The sequence below is a fragment of the Tamandua tetradactyla genome, chromosome 15 (assembly GCF_023851605.1).
Source record: "Tamandua tetradactyla isolate mTamTet1 chromosome 15, mTamTet1.pri, whole genome shotgun sequence".
Lineage (NCBI taxonomy): Eukaryota > Metazoa > Chordata > Mammalia > Pilosa > Myrmecophagidae > Tamandua > Tamandua tetradactyla.
Window position 1 is genome coordinate 35,956,110 of NC_135341.1, and position 26,510 is coordinate 35,982,619.

Consider the following 26,510-nt stretch of genomic DNA (forward strand, 5'->3'; position numbering starts at 1 on the left):
AGACTATCCTAATTTGAAATATTATAAAATTAGCAATATCTAAGGTATTTTTAAGAGCCAAAGCCCAACTCAATATACTATGGCATGAAAACTGGAGCCCGGTATGTGTGGAGTTGCCATATTCCTTTCTACTCTAGTCTGAACAACCTTCTAAAAGAAAATCATTCCACCACAGATAATTACAGAACATTCAACAAGATCAGGGCACTCACATATGTCTTGCTGTTCCCCCTCCCCACGTCAGATCAGCTTAGAGAAGCACAGTAACCTTGTGCAGGTCTGAGAGCTGCTGGTGCCTGACCAGGGCATCTCTGTTTGGGAACTGGCGCCGGCAGAGCAGGCAGGCCATCTTCTTCCAGTCAGCCAGCTTCTCTTCTTCACTCTCAAGTCTCTCCACCAGCTCCTCTTCATTGTCACTGTCACCACTATAAGCAGCAACCAGGCCCCTCTGAGGATAAAATAGGGCAAGTCTTTGGAAATGTATAACGAGAAGATAGCAATGACTATGCACCTGGATAAAGTAACACCTCACCCACGATGTGAGAGAAGCCTCATTACTCTCAAGCTGTAGAAGTGAATCGCCATGGTGATAAATACACAACTATGTGATAATATTGTGAGCCACTGAGTGATACCTGGATGGACTGTATGTATGTGAAGGTATCTCAATAAAAAAAAAAAAAAAAAAAAAAAAAAGAAGTGAATTGCATTTCAACTTAACTGTATGGAGCAGTCAGATCCAAGTGCTGAGCCTGACAGCCTTCTAGAACCAACCCTTCTGGGGCCCAACAAATGGGTTCCTGGATTACAAACCAAAACATATGAAAACTCCAAATATAACAGAACAGAATAATGGTCCGATTGGATGAGTATCTACCAAGTGAATAAGCTTATCTTTCCAGACCATTAAAACTTTTTATAGATACAGTGAAGCTCAATTAATTGAGTGTAGGAATTCAAACTGCCTTCACTGTTCCATCTCACCTGCTCTTATGCATGGAAAGCAAAGCCTTGAACGCGGATTCTGTGTGCCAAAACGTCTCCAAATACCCACCAACAGTGAATGCATCCAGTTTTACAGAGGAATGATATTAGTCAAGATGCAATTCAAAGTCAAAGTGAGAAACAAACTACAGATATGGTCTTTAAAACACTGGTGATACTTTCTTACTTTGAGGGGATTCTCCTCATCTCCATTTCGCACCAATTCTGGGATGAGCTGCTGTCTTTCAGCTAAGGCTCCCTGGGAAACAGAGAACAGCCATAAGCCTTTAAGTTTTACTTAAACTCCCATTTTGAAATAATGGCCATTCCTGCTACTGTTACCTTCTTCTCAAAGAGAGCAAAGCCAGCATCTGCTGCAGCAGATTCTCTCCTTTCTTCTTCCCTCAAGGAATTGACAGGTTGAAAGCTATTTTTAAAATTTTCTTTCTGCTTGTTTAAACTCTTAGCCCAGCGTTCCATGTCTTTGGCGATCTAAAGTCAAACAAACCACCACCACCATCAAAGAACATTTAGGGAGGGGAATTTAAAAACACTTACTCCCCAGTGTCATGACAATGAACTGTTAAGGATCTTATCACATGGCTATAACAAATCTCCTTTTGTTCTTACTTCTACCTACAAATATTTCCACGAGATGCTATCCCAAACAATCAGCTGTTAATGAGTACTGATAGAAAGCCTTTGGGATTTCTGAGATTTTTTTTTCTAAGTATTTAGGCAATGTAAAGAAATACTAAAAAGCACTACAAAGTGCTCAAAGAACTTAATGTAAATAAAATGCCCAGTTTTAAGAATTTAGATAAAGCTATCTACGAACGCTGCAACCCAAAAACTAGAACTTAAGCCCAAGGAAGGAAATATCAGTCCCCTGTTCAGGTCACACACTTACCTGCTGGGCTGTTTTGCTCTTGGGTTTCTCCTTCTTCTCCTTCCCCTCTTTTGATGGAGGTAGGCCTGTCTGCTGATGGGAGCTAGACTCTGCAGCTGGCACATAGGTTTCCTTCTCTCCATCCCAATAAAGGTACTGCTGGGTTAAGGAATTGTAGTAGTACTAGGAAAGAGAAAATATAATGCAGACTTTCTACAGTGTCAAACAATTAACTTACAGAAATATTTTGTTAAAAGAGTACATGGTTTAAGGCATACTATGAAGCCACAGTGGTCAAAACAGCATGGTATTGGCATAAAGATAGATATATCGACCAATGGAATCGAATAGAGTGCTCAGATATAGACCCTCTCATCTATGGACATTTGATCTTTGATAAGGCAGTCAAGCCAACTCACCTGGGACAGAACAGTCTCTTCAATAAATGGTGCCTAGAGAACTGGATATCCATATGCAAAAGAATGAAAAAAGACCCATCTCTCACACCCTATACAAAAGTTAACTCAAAATGGATCAAAGATCTAAACATTAGGTCTAAGACCATAAAACAGATAGAGGAAAATGTTGGGAGATATCTTATGGATCTTACAACTGGAGGTGGTTTTATGGACCTTAAACCTAAAGCAAGAACACTGAAGAAGGAAATAAATAAATGGGAGCTCCTCAAAATTAAACACTTTTGTGCATCAGAGAACTTCATCAAGAAAGTAGAAAGACAGCCTACACAATGGGAGACAATATTTGGAAACGACATATCAGATAAAGGTCTAGAATCCAGAATTTATAAAGAGATTATTCAACTCAACAACAAAAAGACAGCCAACCCAATTACAAAATGGGAAAAAGACTTAAACAGACACCTACCAGAAGAAGAAATACGGATGGCCAAGAGGCACATGAAGAGATGCTCAATGTCCCTGGCCATTAGAGAAATGCAAATCAAAACCACAATGAGATATCATCTCACACCCACCAGAATGGCCATTATCAACAAAACAGAAAATGACAAGTGCTGGAGAGGATGCGGAGAAAGAGGCACACTTATCCACTGTTGGTGGGAATGTCAAAGGGTGCAACCACTGTGGAAGGCAGTTTGGCGGTTCCTCAAAAAGCTGAATATAGAATTGCCATACGACCCAGCAATACCATTGCTAGGTATCTACTCAAAGGACTTAAGGGCAAAGACACAAACGGACATTTGCACACCAATGTTTATAGCAGCGTTATTTACAATTGCAAAGAGATGGAAACAGCCAAAATCTCCATCAACAGAAGAGTGGCTAAACAAACTGTGGTATATACATACGATGGAATATTATGCAGCTTTAAGACAAGATAAACTTATGAACCATGTAATAACATGGATGGACCTAGAGAATATTATGCTGAGTGAATCCAGCCAAAAACTAAAGGACAAATACTGTATGGTCCCACTGATGTGAACGGACATTCGAGAATAAACTTGAAATATGTCATTGGTAACAGAGTTCAGCAGGAGTTAGAAACAGGGTAAGACAATGGGTAATTGAAGCTGAAGGGATACAGACTGTGCAACAGGACTGGATACAAAAACTCAAAAATGGACAGCACAATAATACCTAATTGTAAAGTAATCATGTTAAAATCCTGAATGAAGCTGCATCTGAGCTATAGGGTTTTTTTTGTTTTTGTTTGCTTGTTGGTTTGTTTGTTGTTGTTGTTTTTTACTATTACTACTACTTTTATTTCTTTTCTTTATATTAACATTTTATATCTTTTTCTGTTGTGTTGCTAGTTCCTCTAAACCGATGCAAATGTACTAAGAAACGATGATCATGCATCTGTGTGATGATGTTGAGAATTACTGAGTGCATATGTAGAATGGTATGATTTCTAAATGTTGTGTTAATTTCTTTTTTTTTCGTTAATAAAAAATAAAAAAAAAAAAAAAAAAAAGTTAAAAAAAAAAAAAAAAAAAAAAAAAGAGTACATGGTTAAACACACAAATGTGGTAGATCAGTAATATTTCCTGCCCAAAGAGAAACTCTTAAGCCTAAGGAGTATCCAAAGAACAACATATCTCACTCCTTTTCATAGGCAGATCATTTACACTAAGCAGGTGGACAGAAAGGTAGTTCAGAGGCAGGTCTTAAATCACACACCCTCCACGACAATCAGTTAATGATTCATCATCAGGCTCACACATATGGAACCCTTTTGACATCCAGATACTCAAATATAGGGTTGCAAGTGCTAATGTGGGAGTCAGATAGGAGATTATGGTGAAGGAACCTGATCTGAAGCATGTAAAAGGAACATTAACAGAGGAAACGTGGCACCTATTCTCTCCTCTTCTTTATTCAACAGGTACTCAGTCTACCTGCTGAACAGTGACCCAAGAGAAGGGTCTATCTGTTATGTCCCTTCTGGAGACTATGGTATGGGTAACAGACACAGGAATCATGACTTCTACCTAGCCAAGGAGAACTGTCTGGAAGATGACCAGATTTTATAAGCAAGAAAAGTGGAAGAATAGTGCAGAGGCTCAGCCTGCTCAGGCAGGTCACATATAGCTTGACACTTTGTCCTCTCAGAAACCACAAGCTATCAGCAGAGACCTGGCAGCTATAAATTCCGAGTTCCTGTTAAAAGTGCTTATTTTATTATATATACACACACACACACACAGCTTCTCATTATAAATATTTCTTTATGGCACATTAAAGTTGCTTTTACTCTTTAAAAGTTAAATATACCATCATAAATAAATCACTCCATAGATCTACTAAATTCTACCTCATGAATCTATGGGGATGTTAAGTGAAAGAATTCAGATACAAAAGGCCACATACTGTATGATTCCATTGATGTAACATGCCTAGAATAGGAAAATCCTTAGAGACAAAAAGTAGATTAGTTGTCACCAGGGGCTGGGGAGAGGGGAGAATGGGGTGTGAATGCTTAATGGGTTTGGGGTTTCTCTTTGGGGTAATGAAAATGCTCTGGAATTAGATAAAGGCACAATAGCATATTCACAATAGTTGCACAACATTGTGAATATGCTAAAAACTACTGACTTGAAAACAGTTAAATGGTGAATTTTGTTACATGATTATTCTTTCTCTCTCTCAAATAATAACAATAATAAAAGACCCATATAGGGAGAAAAAGCCACAAATTAAAACTCAAATCTATGTCTTTACATACAGTTTAACAGCCACCTATAAATTTTAACTTGACAATCTATGGTAACCGAAGTCAGAAGAGTGGTTACTGAAGGGGATGGGGAATATCGACTGTCAAGAGACATGAAGGAACTTTTGGATGTGTTGGAAATGTTCTTCTGAGTGGTAGTTGCATGATGTACACATATAAACATTTAAAGAGCTGCATATTTCAGTTTCCTGCAATTTTCTATATATACATTATAAATTCTAAAATTAAAATTAAAATCTTTACACAACTATTATATCTTGGTGGTTTTAAAATGGTTCCAAACTCACTGTGGAGAGAGAGATGTAGGTATTCACTGTTGGTAGGGAAGCAACATGGTGAAGCCCCTCTGGCTACACAGGAGGCTAGGGGTGGGGTTGTCATATGATCCTGCAACCTCATTGCTAGGTGTATACTTGGAGGAACTGACAGTGGGGACACAGATGGACATCTGCACACTGATGGATGGAGGTGGCCTAAGGGTACATCGACTGAGGAATGGAAGAGGGAATGTATGTGGTATACACATACAATGGACTACTGAGCTGCAACAAGAAGGAATGAAATTATGAGACATGCAACTAGGTGAATGAACCTTGAGGACAGTATGTTGAATGAAATGTCAGAAACAAAAAGACAAACATCATCATGCCTCACTCGTATGGACTAACTATAAAATACTAACTGGGAGAAGTGAAATCGAGAGCATACAATATGAGGTTAAAGCCTATTATAAAGGTTCCTAGATTGTAAGCTTTTACAGCAGTCACATCTATTCTGGAGTTAAAACTGTTATTTCTAAATTCTGAGTTGCTGAGGGGAAAAAAAAGTTCAAAACTAATCTGAGTCACAAAAGAAAGCGAAACCAAATGGAAAGTGCTCAGCATCACTTGCTCCTTTGTAGGAAATACTTAATTTCAAGCCTCATGAATGGGCTAAGTGAGGCAGATATTTCTAGTAAAATCAAGGCAGAAAACAGTTCATTTACCTGCGAGTTGGGATCATAGTAGAGTCCTGTGGTTGGATCATAGTAATATCCTGAAGATTCATCATATTGGTAAGTGGACGTATCAGGCACTGCTGCAAAAACAAAATTTAGTGCACGTCATACAAGGTAAGCAGCTGACTTTACATCATATATTAAGCTACTGAGATGCAGAGGGCCTTAATGTTCTTCTTTCTCTCATATCCCTAAATATCCTTCTGGCACTCACAGAGGGAGAGGAACTTGTATTAAACAAAGACAACAACTAGGACCTTCCAACTGGTAACAGCCCCATGAGATTTGGCTTACCATATTTGGTACCAGGAACTACACCAGTTGGGGAAGCAGCCGGGGCCTGTGTACTTGTGCTAGTGCTAGGCTGTACTTCCTCAGTCTGTAAAGAATAGCAGCGTCAATATAATTTCAACTGTAAAGCCACTTAAGAGAAAATTAAATCACTGTAATTATACAGGAGGAAGGGCTTCCCTGACAAGACAAACTGCAGTTATGATTTACAGCAATCCTTGAGCCAAAAATCATGCTGACAACTTTCTTCCTAACAATCAAATCAAAGCATGCAGAAAGTGTAAGTATATCCTGGTTGGGATCTTTTATTTATATACACATAAACAAAAATATCTAATACTACCAGACACATAAAGAAATAGGTTGGAATATATGTACTATTCAATCCTGGCTTATACAGCAGGAAAGGATAACTCATATAGCAAAACAGAACAAAGTTCTCCCAATAGTCACCAGTTCTGTATTTAGGATGACAGGATTACCGGAGAGCCAGGTGGATTGGAGGTTTGATTATACAGCTGCGGACTCTGGGATACTACAGCTGCTGAGGTGGTGGTCACTGCTGTGCCTGATAAAAAAACACAGGGTTAGAGAGAGCCAGGGCACTAAATTTCAAGTCAAACATCTTTATCTGTAATGCCCAATCTAGCCTTCTGGTATATGTCAGTTCTCAATGCCCTGCCACTAAATACCCTTGAACCTCTCTTCATTTTCTTATAATTCCACTAGAATGTGATGAACAAAGTTAATGATTCTATGGATCAATGACCCAAATATAAGAGCTAAAACCATAAAGCTTAAAAGAAAAATAGGGGTAAATCTTCAAGACCAAGTATTTAGCAATGGATTCTTAGATATGAAACAAAAAGCATGAGCAACAAAAGAGAAAAAAACAAAACAAAGCAGGTAAACAGGTAAAATACACTTCACCAAAATTAAAAAATATTTATGCATCAAAGGATATTATCAAGAAAGTGAAAAGACAACCTAGAGAAGGGAGAAAATATTCAGAAATCGTGTATCTAATAAGGGTTTAATATCCAGAATATATAAAGAATTCCCACAAACTCAACAACAAAAAGATAAACCACCCAAATAAAAAAAATGGGCAAAGGACTTGAACAGACATTTTACCAAAGATGTATGAATGGCCAAAAGGCCAGTAACCACTAGAGAAATGCTCAACACTGATAGTGATTAGGGAAATGAAAATCAAAACCACAGTGAGATACCACTTCACACCCAATAGGATGGCTATTATGTTAAAAACAAACAAAACAACAACAACAACAACAACAAAACAGAAACAAGTGTTGGCAAGGATGTGGAGAAACTGAAACCTTCCCTTATGTATTGCTGGTTGGAACACAAAATGGTGTAGCTGTTGTGCAAAGTATTTCCGCAGTTCTTCAAACAGTTCAAGAATTAACATATGACCTAACAATTCCACTTCTAAGTATATACCCCAAATAATTCAAAGCAGGGATTGTATGTCAATGTTCATAGCAGTATTATTCACAAAAACCAAAAGGTTAAAACAACCCAGCAGCTACCAACAGATGAATGGATAAAAAAAATGAGGTATAGTCATACAATAGATTACTCAGCTTTAAAAAGAAATGTCGTTTTCGAATTGTATTACAACATGAAACTTGAAAACATTATGCGGAGTGAATTAGCTAGACACTGAAAAGGACAAAGTCTGCATGATTCTGTTTATCTGAGGTATCTAGAAGAGGTAAATTCATAGTGACAGAAAGTAGACAGTGGTTATCAGAGGCTGGGGGAGGGGAGAATGGGAGTTATTACTTAAGTGGTACAGAATTTCTGTTTGAATGATAAAAATGTTCTGGAAATAAATGGTAATGATTTACACAACAATGAATGTATTTAATGCCACTGAACTGTAAATTAAAAAATGGTTAAAATGGTAAAATTTATGTCGCATGTATTTTAGCAAGATAAAATTTCAAAACAAAGTTAAGGATTCTGTATGACAGAAAGAAGTAAAAGAAGAAAGACTCCATATCTGTTTTGGGGTTGAAGGAAGATTTAACTTTTAAGGCTTTTATAATTCTAGAATAAAAACTAAAGCAAAAGGGCCCAGCCTGATCAAGACGGTGCAGTGAGAAGCTTTAAGGTTCCACCCACTCTGACAGAAACTTTAAATAACCAGCAACAACCGGCAGAAACATCTTTCTCAAAGCTGCAGAAAATAGTTAAAGGATTGCAGGAACAGGGTGCATCCCAAATCGAGAAAAAGGTCTCTTGAAGTGATAGGATCTCCTGGTGCCCTGGCTGGCCCCTCCCTCAGCCCCTCACTGGTTAGGTATAGTTCGCCCACACTTTTAGTGGGGATCCCTGCTTCCAGAGGACATAGACTAACCCTTGTTCACATTTTGTACTGGGAACATGCATTTCTGGTCTATCAGTCTGGTGGTAGCCTGAGTGATAACTTGCTATAACAGAAACTGCCCTGCATGTAGAAGGTGGCTCACAAAGCAATCCTACAGAATGCTGTGCGAGTACAGTCAAGTCATGCTTGCTGCCTGGGGTAATGGATTGCGGGCTATAGGACATACGGAGCATTGCCTGGGACTGTGAGGAAACTGTTTCCAAGGGAAGAGACATTTGTAACCATGTGGGTGGAGAAATTCCTAGGGCCACACAGAATGCCCAAGACATGTTCACCCACGCTATGGCCTGGAGCTGTTCTTTAAACTCATTGTATGTATAAACTGACAGAGAGTACTTGCACAGATGAGTCTGTGAAGACTGGGAAAGGTATTTTTTTTTTTTACAGCAAATTGGAGCTGGCAAAAGAATCAGAGGACTTGAAGAAATTGAATTAATCCAGTGTGAGCAACAGAAAGAATGAAGAAAAGTGAACAGAGCCTCAGGAACCTGTGGAATATCATCAAACATATCAATACATGCGTTGTGAAAATCCCAGGAGAAGAAAGAGATCAAGAACAGAAAGGATATTCAAGGAAATAATATGAAACAAATTTAATATGAAACACGTATCTAAGATGCTCAACAAACTCCAAACAGGATAAATCCAAATAGACCTAACACAGCATTATGCTTTAATCAAACTAATACTAAAGATAAAGAGAGAATGCTGAAAGCCTCAAGAGAGAAGCAATATGTCATGTACAAGGGAGCCTCAATGAGATTAAATGGCGATTTCTCATCAGAAACCATGAAGGCAAGAAGGCAGTAGGAAAGATATATTTTAAGTGCTGAAAGCAAATTATTGCCAAGAATTCTGTATCTGGCAAAACTGTCTTTCAAAAATCAGGGAGGGATCAGGACCTTCTCAGATAAATAAAAGCTAAGAGACTTTGTCAGCAATAAGCCTTATAAGAAAGTCCTGCAAGCTGAAAGCAAAGAACACTACACAAGTAACACGAAGAAATAAAAATCTCCAGTAAAGATAATGACATCGATAAATATATAAACACCAGTACAACTGAATTTTTTGTTTGAAACTCTACTTTTTGCTTTTTATAGGGTCTAAAAGACAAATGCATAAAATATGATAGATCAATAGTTTTGGATTCATAAAGTATAAATATGAACTTTGTAACAAAAACTACACAAAAGTGGGGGGCATGGGGTAAAGGAGCATAGTCTATGTATACTATTGAAGTTAAGTTGCATTAAGGCAAACAAAATTGTTATGGATTTACAACGTTAAATTTAAGACCCATGAGAACCACAAAGAATAAAGAAAGTAAAGTATAGCTTACTAGGGGTGGGGGGCAGGGCAGAGAGAAGTTACTGCAAAATGAGTGTAGGGGTTACTGTTTGGGGTGAAAGTAAAGTTCTAATGAATGTAGGGAGGGTACTGCAACACATTGTAAATGTGATTTTCACTGAACGGTATACTTTGGAAGAGCTCAGATGGGAAGTTACGTCATACATGTATTTTTACAATTAAAAAAAAAGAAAGAGCAACTAAAGAGACAATGACAATTAAATGCAATACATGATATTGGATGGGATCTAAGGATGGAGGAGAAAAGACTCAAAGAACATTACTGGGATATAAGAAAAAATTGGAATACAAAATATAAGTAAAATTTCTTGAACTTGATAACTGCATTTAAAGTGATTAGATAGCTAAGTGAATATTCTTGTTCATAGGAAATGCACCTGGAAGTATACATGTTCAAGAAGTATGTTACATTGTGTGCAACCTGCTCTTGAACTCTTGAACGTTCAAAAAACAGACAAGATAGAATAGGTGGGTAGGCGGGGAGATAGATATGTTAAAGATAGCAAAATGTTAAAACTGGTGGATCTGGGAGGTGGTGGGCATTTGTAGGAGTTCTCTATATGGGGTTTATATTATTTTGGAATTGTTCTGTAAGTCTGAAATTATTTCAAAATAGTAAGTCAAAAAAAAAAAAAAAAGGCAAAGGCTTCTCACAGCCACCTTTCTGTATGAACCTTTATGGGCACCCATAATTCCTAACAACACAGAGGGGGAAATACAAAGTTAAATTCCAAGAATGAAAACACAAAGCAACAGTCTCAAGGAGGTTGTTGTGCCAGTTCTTAGTGTTCACATACAATCCTAATCTTCCCTAGAACCTGAGGATACACGGTAACAACCGTGAATGTGCCTCCCACATCTCTGCAGAGAAATGGATTTACAGTTTCAATTTAGTTAGAACATCTAGCCCTATCTCCTCAATTGTTGATTACACAAAATATAAAAGGGAGATGAAGTTTACTACCTGATGCAGATGATGCATCAGATTCCAATCCTCCAGCTTGTTGCTGATAAAACTGCTGGTAGTCCTGTGAGTACTGAAGAAAAGTCCACCATTAAAGCTGCTATTCTCACACATGTTCTGGAGACTAGAAATTGGGTGGTGTTTGAATCTACCTACCTGAGCATACTGGGCATAGCCATCTTGGCCCGGCTGCAGGTAACTATAGTCAACACTGCCTCCTTCACCACTCTGAGACTACAAAATATCAATAGAAGAGGAAACATTGACAAACTTAGTGGATATCAATGATAAAGCTAGGAAGTATTCCCTAAAAATGTCTTTGAAGAGTTTCTAAGACATAATTACCACAAGAGAGGTGAATTTGGGAAACACCACAACTATCTTGAGCGAAAAGATCCTCTATCTTACCTGGGTGGAAGACCACTGAGCAGCAGCAATGGCTGTACTAGCCACAGAGAAGGCGCTGACCCGGTTACCATCTGGGAGGACCAAGTCTCTAAAACCACAAAGACCCAATCACATGATTTTATCTCAGAGCACCCCCATTTAGTGCCCCCACACTGCAACGGAATAGCAACTCACTCCAGCCTTAATGGGAGGTTTCAAACGCCAGCAAGGCCACATTTCAGATGGGGGAAAGGCTCTCCACAGGTAAATTCCTCAGTGGGCAAGTGCCCCCGAAGTATCCCTGTCCTACTTCATACCCTGCCATCTAATAAAACATCAGTCCACTGGGAGAGTAGTTATACCAGAAAAGGCAAATTTGCAGTGTCACATCAAAGCACTATATACAAGAAATTATTAGCATGACATTTAGGAAGGAAAGGAGTATTTCTGGACTATACTGCAGCAGCTTGCATAACATATATTTTTAATCCATCTGCTATGCTTGCCTTTAGCTTGTTCTGAAGTTTTCTGGCAAGCATCAACTAGTTTCAGAGGATAGGAGGTAAGAAGAGAAGCCAAAAATGTTGTCCTCCTGGTCTTGGCAAACAGGGAGGATAGCCTCTCAGTGTATAGAGCATAGATAGGCTCATGATACAGTTAGCAAAGATTCTCTGGGTAAGTATGCAGATGTGGCAGACTGAAATAAAGACACTGAAGCCACTTACTTTCTGGCACTTTTTGCAAAATCAACCCCAATAGTTTTGCCATCAATTTTCAAAGGAGGATGTAGACTCTGCAATATCTGAAGCAACTGAGAGGCATCCTGAAAGAGAATATGAAAAAAAACAAGTCATACAATTGAAAATCTCTCCCCACCATCTACTCCACTGAAAGAAAGAGCTTTCTACTACTAAGAAGAAAGTAAATGATTCATCATTATATTTGAAGGTATGAGACCTTGAGAAAAGAAATACTTCTCTGCCCTCCAAAATGTGAGGGTATCACCTAGTATTATTAAAGTAACAAATGCTAAATCAATTTAAAATAAAGGAATGACTCAATTATGGCTCAAAATTCAGTCTTTCAGTTTTTCACAGGTATACTCATTATTTCAACTGCTTAACAGTCCTGTAGTTTAGCACTGCAATAACTCTCATTATGTAATCTTCAATCTCGGGTTCCAGGAACCCCATTACATAGTATCACAATTAGATTAACTATATTTATCTCTCAATGTTCACCTTCTTTTAAAAGAAAATATTCAAATAGTGCCTCACCATTGCAGAAGACAGCTGCACAAATGCAAAGCCTCTGTTCTGCTGGGTTTGTTTGTCTTTTATGAGGCGAATGTTATTGACAGCTAAGGACGCGTAGGGAGACAGCGCTGTCATGATGGAATCCACCACAGTGTGTGGAGCTATGTTCCGAAGAATAATTGCTGGAGGTGAATGAGACAAAAGATATATACACATTCCTAGTTAATAATGCTTTTCAAGGAAGGTTCAATTATAAACAAAAATGTCCACTTTGGAGGTTCTTAGCATACCTTTTACCCTGACATAGAGAAGATTCTAAAAAGCAATTTTTTATGAGACAACCTGAAGCTGTTGCTGCTTATTAAAAAGATGATATAACAAACACTTCATACTGAAGTCGACTTCTAATACAAAGACCATAAGATTACACTTGAACTTACTATCACAGTAGTAGTCCACAGACTGAACTGATTCTGTGGTTCCAGAGGGCACTTCTTGTTCAGAGTCTATAAGAAGGAGAGGGGAAAACTCATTACCTAAGGGGGCACACTCATACCCACACACAAAATCAATGTACTACTAGTTAAGAAATATAGTACAGCCCCTTAAGTTTTAAAGCATATTTGCAGCATTTGTGGCTACAGTAAAAATTCATTAATTTTGTTATGATTAAAGTAGAATGCAAAATTTGGGCAGGGCATTACTCCTACAGTAAAAACAGATGCAAAATGCAAATGAGGCAAGCAAACAATTTTGGAAAGTAAAAGAATTCTCTGGGGCAGGCCACAGTGGCTCAGTGGCAGAGTTCTCGCCTGCCATGCTGGAGACCTGGGTTTGATTCCCAGTGCCTGCCCATGTAAAAAAAAGAACAGCTCAATTAGTCAATTTTTTTTTTTAAATTAGAGCAGTTGTAGGTTTACAGAAAAATCATGAAGAAAGTCAGTTTCCATATACCCCTTCTCACACACACACAGTTTTCATTAACATTTTGTATTAGCATGGTTGCTTGGCTACAATTAAGGAAACATTATCACTATGATTATACTATTAACTATAGCCCACAGTTTTTACATTAGGGTTTATTCTATGTGTTATACAGTTCTATGATGGTGCGTTTTTTTTCTGTGAACTTGTATACAATCTAAAATTTTCCATTTTACCCACTTTCAAATATACAATTCAGTGATGTTGACTACATTCACAGAAAGATGAAGGCTGTACCTCCATTTCCATTATCCTTTGCCAACACCACTTAGTCAAGTTTTAATGCATATTTCAAACAGCTGAATCCTGGCTTACCAAACTTATCAGCTCCACATCGGAAGCATTTTAGTCTTTTCCTGAAGTTGTTAAGGCAGCACTGAAAAAAGAAGTTTCACATTAAGCAGGCTTTCTAGTTTCAACATGGGTTAGAGCTATGGCATCACTGAAATATGGCAGTAACCAACATCAAAAAAGCAGAAACTGATACCATGTATCTAAGCAGAGGGGTATAACCAAAAAATTTAGAATGTTACAGTGTGAATTCTTCCAAGAAAAAAAGAATTTTGAGGTGTTTGAGAATTCCATTTCTTTTTCAAGTTGGGACAGTTTTATTTCACTAAAAAATCCTATAGCAAGTCACTGGCAAAGTTCTTTCTTATATCAGAACAACGCTTTATAGACCATTCTATATACACAAACATTACACGAACCACACACTGTCCCGTTTCCTACTGGACACAGTGCACATGAAGAATAAAGAGTGTGAGCACTCAAATGTCAGTGTTAACACCCAAGTTCAAAATGGTGCACTGTCGACACAATAACAGATCTTATATAATGTAAGCATGGTCACAACGATTTTTGTCAATGCAGTTAAGAAACCATGCTGAAAATTAAGAGCTCTAGAATTCAAGAAACAGCAAAATGAAATGAACTTAAAATCTTAATTGAAATACTGAACTCAGAACCTGTATCATAATAAAACAAAAGTTCTAATGTTCTGGGGATTCTAATACCAGCTTTGGGGGACCAAACAGTCAGAAAGCATGAAAATCACCTTATGATAAAAAGCTGGTGATTGTGTACTTATTAGTCTTCTTGTTTGGATAGTGGAGCAAATGAATAGAAAAACAAAATCCTGAAGTAGTTTAACCTCTTTAGGAAAGAATACATGCCTACCTTGTTACAAAGCCAATCTTCAAATTTAGGTCTGGGATTGCTATAATGCATCGCAATGTGTTTTCCTTGAATCACCAACTTTTTCTGTAAGAAAAGAAGTAATTAAGTTATTCCCATTGTGAGGAATGTGTGTCCATTTTCCCAGGGCAGAGCACACTTCGGAAAAATCAGTGCTCTGGAATTAAATGGACAACATACGGGGAGGACCAACCACCGCCACCTATACTCTGCCCATCCAATCCTTCAGATAGGCAGTAAGAGAATGGGATGCGGAGTAAAGGTAAACGGAGTCAGGGAGTGCTGAGAAAGCTGCCAAACACTAAACGCTGACATGCACCAGGCCGTGTCTCCAGCAGAGACAGAAGTCCTAACATTCAGCATTGACAGGCTGCCTGAGAGTGACAGTATTTCAAAAAGCAGAAGACACAACTCTCCCAAGTTCTGAGATTGTCTCCTATTTTAACACTTAGCATGGTGTCCTTGGGCTTCGCTTCACTTTTCCCCCATTCCCCAACCTTTTGCAAAGTAAAAACCTTTGTATTTCCCCTTCCCCCGAACTCTCCCTTGAGAATGTGTCCTTTGGGGGACAAGGAGGGGAATTCATTTTTACAGGGAATCTGGTCACAACTCTCAGGAGGGACTATTTTGAATGCCACCAACTCTACCACAGCTAAATGAAATTTCTTTCTGCCAACTGCAATTGTGTAATGTCCTAGATAACAAGATGTGTTTTTCACTGCAATGAATGGTACTCTCTTCAAGGTGAGTAACCAGGAGGCCAATGAAGTTTCTTCGGGGTGTGGGGGGTGGGGGATAAGAAAAGTTCATAAATGCATATACCACACCTCATCCTTCAAGTCAACCGTTTATGACTAAAAGGTCAAAACTCTAAGCTGAATCAGTCTAGCCAAGAGTAAACCTAGCACCTGCCCCCACAGAGCCTTCACTTAACAGGAGCATCTTTTTTTAAACTTTTTTTTGGGGGGTAATGGGGGTAGGGATGGGGTTAAGTGGGATGGGGTGGTCTGACACTATCAGAATAGATTCAAGTAAGAGGTTAGATATCCAGATTTTTAAAAGGAATCTAATCCCTCTAAAAATACATATTGTTGAATAACTTGGTTCTTGCAAATTCTGGAAAATTTAAGACATGCTATAAATTTTGTCTCTGCAATATCTAAAGACAGACTACATGTCTGCCAAGAGGAGAGTTAAAGGGCCATCCACTCTCAGTGGGGTATAGAAGCAAAAATAAAAGAAGCTGGGAGATATGTCAATAGATCATCTCACTAGGAGGGACATGTGCTGGGAAGACTCCAAACTACCACTGAGTCCCTAATCCTATTGGTCTTTTATTTCTGGAGTGAATTTGAACTGTAATAAAGTATTACACATCAATATAGCTTTGTATACATTAAAATTGTGGTGATTTTTAAATGTTTTATGTTTTTAGGAGTTTAACTCCCAGGCAAGTCATTCTGACATATCCACTGCATCCAAAGATGCTGTCAAGTCAAGAATGCAGACTCATATGAAGGTTGTGTATGTTCTGAATATACTAGCATGGTGTCCATGGTATGAAATGAACGAAACTCTACTTTTATACCATCAGGTTGTGACTTCTGGGTTAAGAAAATGAGAGGTTTAAAAATCTAACAAATTAATCCATCAAAATGATACTCTCATTAGTGAGCCTTGTTATAAATGGCAATGTTACCAAGAACTCTTTATTTCTGGGTGACTCAAATCATAAAATGCTGCAGAAAAGCAACATAATGAGTTAAGCAAACTTTCCAGAATATACTTGGTGAAGGCATTCAATACAGTGCTTTGGAGTTCTTGCAAAGAATGTTATTTAAGTGCCAAGCACTGAACATTGTCTTTAAAAACTAAAGGACACTTCAGTTAATGCTACATCAAAGAATCAGCAATGCTTTGCTTCGAACAGACTATAAACAGCATTCCCATGGAGAGTAGAATGTTAATGCCACTATAAATATATTAGAGATAGCAGCAGGATAGGTCCCCAAACTAATCTCATCAGACGTATTCTTTATAAATTCCACCTGGACTTTACATAGTCCCTGAAGACCCATTTGAGCAGTTACTCCTCCAGAAGTCTATGGTCTCCAGGCAATAATAAGGAATACTAAAAAAAAAAAAAAAAACTGCCAAAGATTTGTTATGTTCTTTCTCTTCATTATCAAATAGAGAGTTTGATATTTACTCTCAATGGACATAATGAATAGAAATATAATCTATTTTTCTATAGAAAACGTAGGGGAAAGGGAAACATTGATGTTTAGGTAATTACCAGACAGGTATTCAGTGGTTAACAAAGCCCTGCCAAGTAGCCATATTTAATTTAAAGGCAAAGCAAATTCTGTAATGCTGTCCTTGATATTGTATTTATCTAGTAAAGTCAATTTTAATATATACAAAGCTTTTTTTTTTTAAAGTCACTCCTTTGGAACAAACCACTCCTTCAACCTTTTTTTTTTTTTCTTAATTGTACAGACTTGTTCCATTTTCATGAATATCTAGACTTGGTGAGTGAAGCAACCTGATTGGCTTCCATCCAGCTGGTAGCATCTTGCAAGTGATAAAACTCCACGAAGGCGAAACCACGGCTTACACCTAGAGACAGCATTCAGATATAGACGGGATACTCGTGTTAGTCAGTTCCTTTATAACAGGTGAATTTCTCTCCCACTGCTTCAACACTGCGTGACAAAGCCAATTGGGAAGCAGCTTTACAAATGTGACTCGACTTGGGGATCTTCTTGATACTTTGCCATGGCAAGGAACCAAGCCGCCTGAACTAAATGTCACTCTATTTGATTCCACACTTAAAAAGTAACCATGCAACCGACTACAGTCAAACAAGGAGTTTTTAATATTGCTACTTACCAAAGGGAAAAAAAAAAGCCCCTAAAAACAAAGTTTTTTAAAAGTTCCTCAGATGCTAACATCGTTTTCAAAGAGTCACATTCCTTAGCCATGGCAAACCTTTCATTCTGAATTCATGTGCTTGAAGACTGGGGGGATCAGGATGTTCTTTAGGGACTGAGGTGGGAATGGGGAAGAGAACCAGAATGGTAGGAACTAAGCAAGCTCTCACCTGTTTTCCTTTTCATCAGCCTCACATCCGCAGGCTGAGGACCTTCAAAGGACTCCATCATTTCTCGAATCTGCACAGGATTTTACAGATGTATAGTTAAACCTTGAGCTACTTGCAAAGAAAGTTTAAAGACTTAGGATTATATTAACTGCTTACTTAGCCAAGTTTTTAACTTCTATCGCCAAAATACAATTATCCTAAAAATGGAGTAAAAGAAAGAGGAAACATTTCTCACAGAAATTAATGTATTATAATAGCCTTGAAAGTGCTCATTATACGTGGCATGGGAACTTCCCTCAGGTGCAACTAACTATTTACTGTTATGATACACAGCTTTGCCCATGGTATGAAATCCTCCAAAGCCTCCCTCTCTTAGTCCAATCATGCTGTTCTTGTGTTCTAAAGGACCTAGCCTAGAAATGAGATTTAAAAGAGGCAGAGAATTTGTCATTGTCCTCTGAAGTACATCTGATCAAGAATAGCCAAAAAATGACGACTTTTTGATAAACATTTTCTGCACATCCTAAGACAGAAATAATTTTCTTACATTTAATGTTGAAAATTTAAGTTCATAACATTCTTAAGTTCCTAATAACATAAAAATAAACCTGAACTAGGCCTAGAAGAGAGTATTGTGGTTGGTAAGTTTGCTGTGGATGTCAGACTAACCCCGTATTATATAAAGGCGATGATAAAAAAATACATTAGCCTCTTCCCCAACAATATACCAGGCAGTAATACTCCTTAGAAAAATTGGGTCAAATTTGTGAAAGAGATTCTTAGTGATTTTGGATTTCTGTAGCTTTGTACAAAGGTTGCTGGATTATAGAATTATTTCCACACATGAAAGTGCTACAACTCAGCCAAACGCCCACCTTCAGACTTTAGTTATTGTTTAGTGAGGCAAAACTTAGTAACTAAAAAGGGCTGGTTACCTAGAAACTAAAGATAATATGAGAGTAGTGATACAGTAACATACATAGTAATAAAATAACCAAAGATAGTTACTCTGAGAATTTATCCTTCAGTAGGGGAGACTAAACAGGGAAACAGAATTACAAAGGTGATCTACCACCAAATTCAGAAGATTAAATACTGTAACTGTTTTAATATTAAGATCTCAACAAGTGCATTTTCTAATACTGCATAATATTTGGGAACCTCAGAAACTCTACTTGGAATACCAGACATTTTTTTTTTTTGGCATGGGCAGGCACCAGGAATCGAACCCGGGTCTTAGTATGGCAGGCGAGAATTTTGCCACTGAGCCACAGTCACACCACCCAACACTAGATTTTTATTATGGGTATCCCTGCTTCCCTGAAGGAAACCTGAGATACACAAGCATTACAATTGTGTTTCATTATCAGCTGAGCAGGACTAAAAAGTCAGCTAGAGCTCTGCTCTCCCCATGCCACCCACTTCCTCTGAAGACGTCAAGGGCCATCTGCCTAACAGACTTTGTCAAGGGAACAATCTAATCAATTGGCAGGCCTTTCTGAGTCAATTCTCGCAGAATTTCTTTCTTTCTTTTTATGGCTCAGTATTTATTATTCATTACAGAAGCAAGTGGTTTTATGAATATCATGAAAAAAATAATTATAAAAAAAAATTCATCCTGACACTGATCATGAGAGTGGAGTCACTGTCTCCAAATAAAAGGACTGAACATCTAGCAAGAATTTGAGAAAGAAGAACTTTCTCAAAGCTCTAGAAAACAGAGGACCCTGCAGAATTTCTTGCATCCCCTTCTCTGTATCCCCACTTCATCTCCTGTCCAGGCTCAGCTCTTATTAACTCTGGCCTCTTCTGTCTAACCACTACCATTCTTTCTCTCCATAATTCTAACCTGCACAGACCTTGCCACCAGGAAAAATCTGCAGTAACTTTCTTTTACGCTTAGCTGGGCTTTCAAAGACTCTGGCACCTGGTCCCAACGCTGCATTTCCATCTTTCTCTCCCTGCCAAAAAAACCCTTGACTTTAGCCACATACCCTTCCACTCCCAAGTCTGCTCAGAAGGCCCTTTAACTACACCCCTCCCCCAATCTCCACCAGCCCAAAACACTTCTATCCATCAAAACCCAGCTCAACTAATCTACCCATGAAGCCTTTCCTTATATTTCTCAGCTAGTAACAATCTCCTTTAAATAAGCTACCACAGCACTTAAGCAGAACCTAAGAGGACCTCTTCCAATACTGACCCCATTTTACTCTGCATCACCATCTGCCAATCTTAGTTATTCATCATAAACTTTTAATTTACTCTGCATCACCATCTGTCAATCTTAGTTATTCATCACAAACTTTTAAAAGCAGGATCTATGCTTCTGCACTACCGAACACAGTATATTATAATGTAGCAGGTGTGTGTTCCATAAATAATGGAATGATTACCCACTATTACCTAAGATGTATCACTTATGATCACATTAGTTACTTCCAGTACTTAGAAGTCCAAAGCAGTGTGAACCCAATACTTATTTTCAGCTTTGTCTAAAATTCAAATAAACACTAGTCAGAATATTATTTTGATATTCAAATTACTTTGTCCTGAATACTCCAGGACAATAGATATTGGGGCACTGTTCTGTTTACATCTCTTAAAAAAATTTTTCAAAACCGTTCACCCATTTATTTCATCAACACTGGTTGAGCAACCTACTGCATTCAAGACTTGGGGACATAGGAATGACCAGTTCACAAAGAGAATTGTTTTCAGAGGTCTATGTTTTGTGGGGAAAATGGGACATGTGTTAATAGCCCTAGTATAGGTGCTACATGAAGTTATGAATACAGTGTCTTGAGAAAAGAATAAAGAAGAAGAAATTCTGCCTGGTATATAGGAAAGGATTTACATAAAGGAGCCTCCAAGCAGAAAAAGGCACACTGGTAGAATTATGGACACGTCCAAAATGGTCCACTGGTAAAGAAGGTAATGGCTGCAGTCAGAATGAAGGGGTGAGGGCTGTAGATGCCAGAGTAGATCAGGCAGGGCCCAGCACACAAAGGAGCTTGCTGGCCAGTCTGAGGAATGGAAAACCAGGAATGAGTTTTCCTTTTCAATAGCTTCTCAGAGATTTCAAATGGATGGTATCATTTTCATTAAATCAAAGGGTGGCCAGGTTATGGAGAAAATGATTACCGATGCGTCTTCACCAGTAAGTAACTGAATTTGATAAAAATGTATTGATTATCCTTTAATGGCTAGTGAAAAAAAAAACCAAGATCTGCTCCCTATAGTCAAGAAACGCATGAAAACTCTACATGAACTTCAAAGTGCAAATATAAATGATAATTTACCTCTAAGTTGAGATAATTTCACCCTAACGACAAAAATGCATTTCACTAGTTGGCATGAAGCAAAACAGTAACTTTAGAAAATAATAGTAGAAACTTAAAGTTCATTGTCCCTATTGTACTGCTCATTAGAATTGTCATTTCCCCTTACATCGCTTTCTGTGATGGTGATAGGAAGGCCGCGCAGCATGATGGTCTTGCTCTCCCTCTCATCACTGATGTCATGCCTGTAGTCATGCTCTCCATAGTCACCATCTGAATGGTAACCATCCTCAGATCGGTCACTGTTTCTTCTTTCACGTTCTCTCTGATTTACAATAAATATAATTGCAATTAAAATCACACTGAGTTTATATCCTTTCATTGAGGCCCTTCACTCCTAGGAATTTATCCTTAGGAAAAAAGTCAACAAAGACAAGATGAGAACTCCGATGTTTGCTGCAGTGCTTTTTAAAACAGCAAAAAAAAAAAAAAGACAACAAACATTTAGTTGAGGAAGAAAGGATTAACAGCTCACTGTAAAGCACACCAACACATGATGAAATACTATAACCTGTTACAATATGAAGATTATATGCATGGAAAAAAAAATCTATTACTTAAGTGGAAAGGGAGGGAAAAAAAGTACAAAATTATATGGGTAGTCACAACTACTTCCAAAGGAATGCATACATTTGGAAAGGAATGTGGTAGGAAAAACTGTATTAAGATGACTGGAACTGTAACTTAACATCTATTATTCAGTCAGAAATGAACGAGGCACAGGGTTATATATTATGCCTCAACTGCCTCATTTTAAGCATGGGAATAACATCTATCTCATAGGGTTGTAGTGAGACCTAAATAAGGTCAAGAAAGTCAAGTGTCAGCACAGTGACTGGTGCATGTGAGCCTTATGTAAATGCTTGGCTATTACTTCTATTATCATAAGGCTCAGTTTGTCTTTGAGAGATGAATAATCAATTCAAATATATTTCAGAATAATAGAGAATTGACCATAATACTCAACAAGAGCCACTTATTCAAGTCAAATTGATTAAATAGTGGCATGAGACTAAAATCTTTTCAGATTTTATACATGCAATTCATAATTCTAACAACTACATAAACAGATGCTGGTCACTCACCTCTGGACTGTCATAGTCTCGGTAGTCATCATATCTATCTCCCCTCCGATCGTCACTAGATCTTTTGTAATCTGAGTCCCGTCGCCTGCTCCTGGATTCACGTTCATCACGGTCATCCCTGTCTATGATGGAACCATACCTTCCACTACGCTCTGTTCTACTCACTCTGTCAGGAAAATAATTTCATTTTATCTAAAGCAAATCTTATTTGTGCCTTTGGAAACCATGGTAGAAAACAAATCTTCCCTCCCCACAATAGCTCAGTCTATAATATATAGTCAAACAGTTCAATGCACCCCTTAAAATTTATTACCAAATTCCAGTTTACAAAGGCAATCACCAGGAAAATATCTGAATCTTAAATACAAAGATAATCCTCAGGAATTTATGACAAATTCGAAAAACTGCTATCAAGCGCATTTTCAGGTTAAATATTTTTAAGAGAGGGCTGGGTTGTCGAAGTCTATTCCAGCATTTTCCCAAGCCTGTGTCCTACATATCACCTTTTTCATCCTCAATTCAGATCTTAGTGACCAAAGATGGAAGGAAAGCATTTATTTGCATTTCATCCAATGTCAAAGGAAAGAGCATTCTAGTTCATCCACTTTCAAGGGTTCCATACTCACTGGGAAATGGACCAATAATACTGGACATGCTAAATTTGTCTTTTTTTTTTTTTTTTACCCTAACAGGCAATTAACCAAGTAGTTCATTCATTAGTCATAACTAGATGGTCACCACAAAACTAGCATCTTCCAAGAACATTATTTCCTATAGCATTTGGTTTATTTCTCGTTATTGGGCATAATGAAAAATCTAATAACAAGAGGTTTAAATTCATTTTGACCAGAGGCACATAGGTCCTCCAAAAATTGTTTATCACATTTATAAAACCATTATGCAAAGTCAAAACAAAGAAAAGGCTTATAAGGACCTCATTTAGAGTACAAAAACTAAATAAAAAGAAATCAGGAAACAAATAATCTAGGACTACATGATGATCTTAAGTATGGGGCTGAGAGACACTAACAGTGTAAATGCTAATTTAGTAAGTTATTTAGAACCAGACTCCCGACACAGCATTAAAAGAATTACACAATGGGACATGACCACTTCCCAATTCTTTCATCAATTTTAATCCATTATTGGGGCTGGCCTCCATATTAAGGAGGCAGGTGGCCGGATAAGCAAAAATTTTGTGTTTAAATCAAATAGTCTGAGATGGAATATTCATATGTGACATGACAGTCAAATGCTCTCATCTTAATTTCCCATTAATTCTTTAGCACTTTTCTTACTTTTTTTTCTTCTATGCACAAAACCCAAGTCTTAAGTTTCTCAGTACCATAGAATTAAACTGTCCTGCTATTTAGGGGACAATAACAACTGACATTCATTGGGTGCTTACAACAGTCAGTCACTGTGCTAAGTGTCAGACTGGATGATCTTCTGGTTCTGCATAGGCTGTAGTCCATTCCTGGAAACTTCACTCCATCCTGCCTTCCTTTGCCTACTTATTTTGAAGGCTTCACCTCAAAGGATACTTTATCTAGGAAGCTTTCCTGGCTGTTTTCAGGGAAACTTATGTTTCCTATGTATTCTAACAGTATAGCGCAGTTCACAAAGTACTTAAATTTATTTCACCAGACTATAAGCTTGCGAAGGAGCAATAGTGAAGGTGCTCATTCTTGTATTCTTAGTGTTTACCAATTCCTGGCATAAAACTTAAATATCTGTCTGATAAAGCAATTTTTAATAATTCAGACCCCACTGAAATATGGAGATCAAAGGCATGTAACTCTAGTTACTTACCGCTTGTCTGAACCCATTGTCCTACTGAAGATCTAGCACACTGCTCCAAAAGGTTCAAGTTTGTTTTTTTCTAGGAGACAAGAGAGACTGGTTGCTGCAAATTTGAGAAATCTCTTAAGTCAACTGTTCTATAAGCTGGGACAGTGAAGAAAGAATTTAACCAAACCATTAACAGTGACTAAGAGGGCAGGTGGGGTAGAGACCAACTGTAAACAATTTAAACGTACCGACATTATTTTAACAATGAACATAAACAGGTAAATAAAACAATTTAAAGTATTAGACTTCATATTCAATAACAAAACCGTAACAGGATGCAAGCAGAAGATTCCCTCCCTACTCCTCCTGTAGGATTACAAAGCAAAAAGGGGTAAAGAGCAATCAACTCTGTATTCTGAATCAGTGCAGCCCTGATGAGGTCGTTGACCGTTACGGCATTAATCAAAGTGTCTCTGTAGTACAGAGCATTTTGAAATTCAAAAGATTCTGATGAAAAACTTAGAACCTCTTTGAAGGGAGGATGCTGAACTGATTGAAATCTATTCCATTTATAACGCTACGACCGAACCAAAGCAAACCTCGACACAACTTAATCCCTCGGTGACAATAACCACCACGTTTTGAGCCAGTCCTGACCACCACAAGCCATCGTGTGGCGTTTAGCCTAGCCCCGCCGCGCCCGGGGTGCGGACCCACCTCCGTGAGATGTCGCTGCAGAGATGGCGGAGCCACGGCCTGCGTGCCCGACTCAGGCGTCTGGCCTTCTTTCTCTTTCTCTGCACACGCACCCCCTTCCCCGCAAGGGCTGCCAACACACAGACGATCACAGCCCGCAGATGCGACTTCACCGAACAGCCTTTCAGGAGAAAGGGGATTCAGCCGCAGCTGAGAGGCGATAGCGGACACAACTGCCGGGGCGCCTCTGAGGCGTGCCCAAGGGACCGGCGAGAGGACTTCGCCGCTTAGCTGGGTTGGGGCTCCCAGGACGTGTCCCGACAGGGGTAGATTCAGCCTGAAAGAAGAGGGCCCGGAGCTGGGCGGGGCGTCTCCCTCTGTTAGCTGACAGCGCTGGCGGTGAGGGGCGCGGCTCTCCAACGCATCCAGCCGCTTAGCCCCTCAGGAGACCGGGCTGGGGCTCGTCGACAGCCACCCACAGCTGACAGGAGCCAGGGGGTCTGCTCGAACGGCAAGAACCGCGGTCATTACGGGCGGCCGCCGCACTTACCCCCAAGAGGGACTGAAGCTGCAGCAGTACCAGTTCTGCGCCCCAGAACTTCCAGCAGGGTTCGGCCGCTCCACAAAATGGCGCCTCCGCCGACGGCCGTCTCCTACCCACAGTACTTCGCGCCTCCTCCCACCCTACCTCCACCCGTCACCCGCCTCCTACGGGAGGCGTCCAATCAGTTCAGGTTCCTGGCTGCGCGAGGACAGCCGGGAAGCGTGGTGGTCAAGGCCGTCTGTCACTACGCCCTGTGTTCTTTTCTTTTCCCTTACTTCTAAACTACCGCAGAGTTGCGAACCTTCCATTTCATACCCTGATTAGAATTTTTAGATCCTTTTTATTAGGCATAGTAATTCTTTGCCTTTGCTACATGGGCCTTAGAGAGTTTTCTCTTATAGATGCTATGTAAAATCACGTTTAACCTGGCTTCAAGAGAAGAAACATGAATTGAGCATCTATTGCGACACATTACGTCACTGCGCTTTACAAACATTCTCTGTCTTTATCTTCATAACCCACTTAAACCCGTTTTGCAGACGAGGAAATTGAAGTTAATGGAATTCTTGGAGGTAGGTCTTTAGAGCGTCTGGGGTCCTAACCAGTTGCTATTCTCCAGCTTGAGTCATTTTCCAGAAGTAAATTGGTACGTGAATTTTTAATTGGCATTAAGTTAACACAGCCAAAAACCAACACGGTCTCCTCCACAGTCTTTCCCAGATCAGTAAAGGGCAATTCCTTGCTTGCAGTTCCTCAGAAACCTTGAAGTCATCCATGTCTCTTCTTTTCTCCCATCTAATATCAGCAAATCCTGTTTTTACCTTCAAAATGTATATTTAACCTGGCCACTTCTAACTGCCTCTATTGCTCACCACTCTAGACAAAGCCATTATGATTCCTCGATTTTACAGAGACACTAGTGGAACCGGGGTATGAACTAGAATGTAAACACCAGGATGCCAAGGATTTTGTTATGTTCACTATTATATCCCCATTTCCTC

General features: G+C 38.8%; 1 protein-coding gene across 2 annotated transcripts in view; it reads right to left on the bottom strand.

Annotated features, from left to right (window-relative positions):
• RBM5 (RNA binding motif protein 5) overlaps positions 1-25,629 on the bottom strand; it is a 28,652-nt gene extending 3,023 nt beyond the window's left edge. Inside the window, exons 1-22 of one of the 2 annotated variants that reach the window (XM_077129246.1) lie at positions 25,516-25,629; positions 24,987-25,146; positions 24,291-24,360; positions 22,479-22,644; positions 21,503-21,658; positions 18,053-18,122; positions 17,495-17,568; positions 14,932-15,015; positions 14,068-14,128; positions 13,209-13,274; positions 12,790-12,950; positions 12,238-12,335; positions 11,534-11,621; positions 11,282-11,359; positions 11,126-11,198; positions 6,860-6,945; positions 6,381-6,465; positions 6,075-6,166; positions 1,895-2,056; positions 1,327-1,476; positions 1,172-1,243; positions 269-448 (exon numbers count right to left, since the gene is read on the bottom strand). In XM_077129246.1, the coding sequence (XP_076985361.1) occupies positions 269-448; positions 1,172-1,243; positions 1,327-1,476; positions 1,895-2,056; positions 6,075-6,166; positions 6,381-6,465; positions 6,860-6,945; positions 11,126-11,198; positions 11,282-11,359; positions 11,534-11,621; positions 12,238-12,335; positions 12,790-12,950; positions 13,209-13,274; positions 14,068-14,128; positions 14,932-15,015; positions 17,495-17,568; positions 18,053-18,122; positions 21,503-21,658; positions 22,479-22,644; positions 24,291-24,307 (2,019 nt within the window). In that variant the 5' untranslated portion in view covers positions 24,308-24,360; positions 24,987-25,146; positions 25,516-25,629. The remainder of the gene's footprint in view (positions 1-268; positions 449-1,171; positions 1,244-1,326; positions 1,477-1,894; positions 2,057-6,074; positions 6,167-6,380; positions 6,466-6,859; positions 6,946-11,125; positions 11,199-11,281; positions 11,360-11,533; positions 11,622-12,237; positions 12,336-12,789; positions 12,951-13,208; positions 13,275-14,067; positions 14,129-14,931; positions 15,016-17,494; positions 17,569-18,052; positions 18,123-21,502; positions 21,659-22,478; positions 22,645-24,290; positions 24,361-24,986; positions 25,147-25,515) is intronic. The other variant, XM_077129247.1, reaches the window with a different exon arrangement.
• Between the last annotated feature and the right edge of the window lie 881 nt (positions 25,630-26,510).